The 2,571-nt window shown below is 46.0% G+C and overlaps 1 protein-coding gene across 1 annotated transcript; it reads left to right on the forward strand.

Moving 5' to 3' along the window:
- Positions 1-212: 212 nt before the first annotated feature.
- Positions 213-957, forward strand: PPTG_06205 (hypothetical protein; the record flags this gene model as incomplete). Its single annotated transcript, XM_008900094.1, has 2 exons — positions 213-698; positions 928-957. The coding sequence occupies 2 exons, from the start codon at positions 213-215 to the stop codon at positions 955-957; spliced, it is 516 nt and encodes a 171-aa protein (XP_008898342.1).
- Between the last annotated feature and the right edge of the window lie 1,614 nt (positions 958-2,571).

Genomic DNA, 2,571 nt, shown 5'->3' on the forward strand with positions numbered 1-2,571 from the left:
ATATCGACTCAGGGAGTCGATACATTAAATATGGAAGAGTTTTCGGTCACAAAGAAGGTCCGTGACGACGGCGCATCAGTTCCGGGAACTGATGCATGAAATGAAATGTTTGGCGGTGACCCGGGTCACCGCAAAAAAAAAGTCGTTCATGGGAATTATTTATTTTTATGGTCTATCCAAAAGTCGTTTAGGTGGTTCCACTCGGTTAACTCATGAGCAACCAGGAATCTGCCCCAGCACCCTTAGCTGCTGATCACAGCACTCCTGTACCCAACCAGTCTGGAGTCGTAGATGGGATGATCAGCACCAGTCGTGTTGATGAAGACGGTAGAGCGCAGCGTCGAACCGGTGGTCCTGGGGGCTCAGCTCAGACGATACCAAGTCGCCGTCGAGCGGTTTCACGTAAGTCGTCACCTATAGATCGTGCTCGCGAGACACTTGGAGAAGAGACTGTCCCTCAACTACAACAAACTTTCCGATCGTTGGATTCTACATGGGGAGGGTCCGAGCACGACCAGGCTGAAGGTATGGTTCTTAGTTTAGTTCGGCAAGGTGTTGCAGACGCACAAATACGCGCCATTTTCGGAGTTGGAGGCTCAATGATACAGAGATTAAAAGGAGTGATTAAAAACGGCATTGATACGCTGCACACACGTCGCCGCGGTACTACTCCAAAACTTGCATTCAGTGAAGACGACGTATCCTTTTTTATTTCATCTTGTGCAGATTGGGAGCTTGAAGACGGGTTTCCGTGCTCACATCGGCGTCCTAGGCAATATTTTGTGGAGCCGAAGGTTACATGGAAGTTACTATGGGAAAGATATAAGAAGAAAGCAGAGGATGCCGAGCGAAGAGTAATCCAGTACTGCAGGTGGACTTAGTACGTGCATCTTCATTACCCTGGTGTGCGACTTTCCCGTACCAAAGAAGACTTTTGTGACGCGTGTGTTCGACTAGAGATAGCGCTTTCAGCTTGGGATCTTAGTGATGATGACCGTAAGGAGCTTGAAGCCGAAAAAATATGCATGCCAATGCTGCAATCAATCAACGACGGGCTATGTCTGCTTCTATTAAGCAATACGTCTCTGCACACGAACCGTCCCTGATATTACCTGAGAATATTATAGCTGATCATGCCGAGGTACCCATTCAGGAGGAGGAAATTATTCACGAACAGCTTCCGATGATGCAGATTCAAATCGAAGATTATGGAGGTAGTTTTGCTCTCCCTCATTACGGTTTCAAACGGCCTGCAGCAGAAGCCTCTTCACTATGATACATTCAACTTGACTGCCGCTGCGTCAGTGGCTAGGAAAGGGTGATAAAAGATGCTGCGGCTGCGAAGCAGGCGCAGGAGATGCGTCGTCAGGTATCCTCCGTAGGTTTGCTAAATTTCAGAGCTTCATCGGGCAAAGCACGACTTTGTTTAACTTTTATAATGCAAAATAATTTTAACAAAAACTGACTGACTTATCCTTACCGAAAAGGACCGGGTTTTGAGACAGGTCGGAAGTAAAGTATGTCAATATTGCTCGATCGTACACGATTTCAAGCATTAAGCATGCCTGGTGCATGACATTTAAAGTCGTGGTGGTCTTATTCTCTCATACACTCTGTAGGACAAGCTATTTGTCGCTCTAAAGTTGGTATTGACGTGTTCGCGAGTGCTGTTGGCTTCACCTTTTTCAGGAGTGTAGGTGCTTTGTCCATTCTTTCGAACACATCGTGCTAGCACAATAAACGCCAATCAGCAGCGGCTGACCAGTGCCGCTATAATAGCGGCTATTTCGCGGTACTCAGTATTACAATGCAACGGGTCAAGTTGCCCTATCGGCTTTCTCCTGCAAGTCGCTGTTTTCATTGTCCACCGTTCACAAAATTTAGGGGCATTTGGACGAAAAGCACAGTAGATTAGCTAATACTTATCCGATTTTCGCCCGGATTGATCCAACCAAAAGCTTGAAAGGTGGGTATTCTATACATACCCTTTTTTGTCGAATGACCATATATTCGCGTCAGAGTGATCCACAAGACCCTCCTGTCAGCTATCCGCAAGACCGGACTGGTGTATTACCTTCATCGACAGACTAACAAGATGATACATCATGCTTAGGTTATTGCTTCAATCACCGCAAAATTTGCTTCTTCCCGTTACCGTTAAACCTTATGCAAAGCCACGGTAGAAAGTAGCTCAGCCCTTTGGTTGTTGATGGTTTTGTTTGAAAGTGTGAATCAGTTAGTCGTTATGTTCGTGATTCGAACGCGGACGCTTTCGGGCGGCAGGAACCCAATGTGGCAGTAAGAACCACGACAAACTTACGTTGGGTGATCATGTTTTTATCTACGGTAGGAGTTTTAACCCATATTAGCGACGAATCAAGTCGCGAGCAATCTCGCGCTTTGGTACATAGAATTATTTAAAGTGACGAAACTATTGGTGGTGATAATACGCTGAAAATTGTTGTGGCTTTCCGGGTTTCCCGTTGGTGTGAGATACACCAATGGTTACATTTGACAGACCACTGGTCTGTGTGCATTTAGACTTCCTATTGGTTGAAAGGCAACCAATTA

This window comes from Phytophthora parasitica (genome assembly GCF_000247585.1).
Source record: "Phytophthora parasitica INRA-310 unplaced genomic scaffold supercont2.9, whole genome shotgun sequence".
Lineage (NCBI taxonomy): Eukaryota > Oomycota > Peronosporomycetes > Peronosporales > Peronosporaceae > Phytophthora > Phytophthora nicotianae.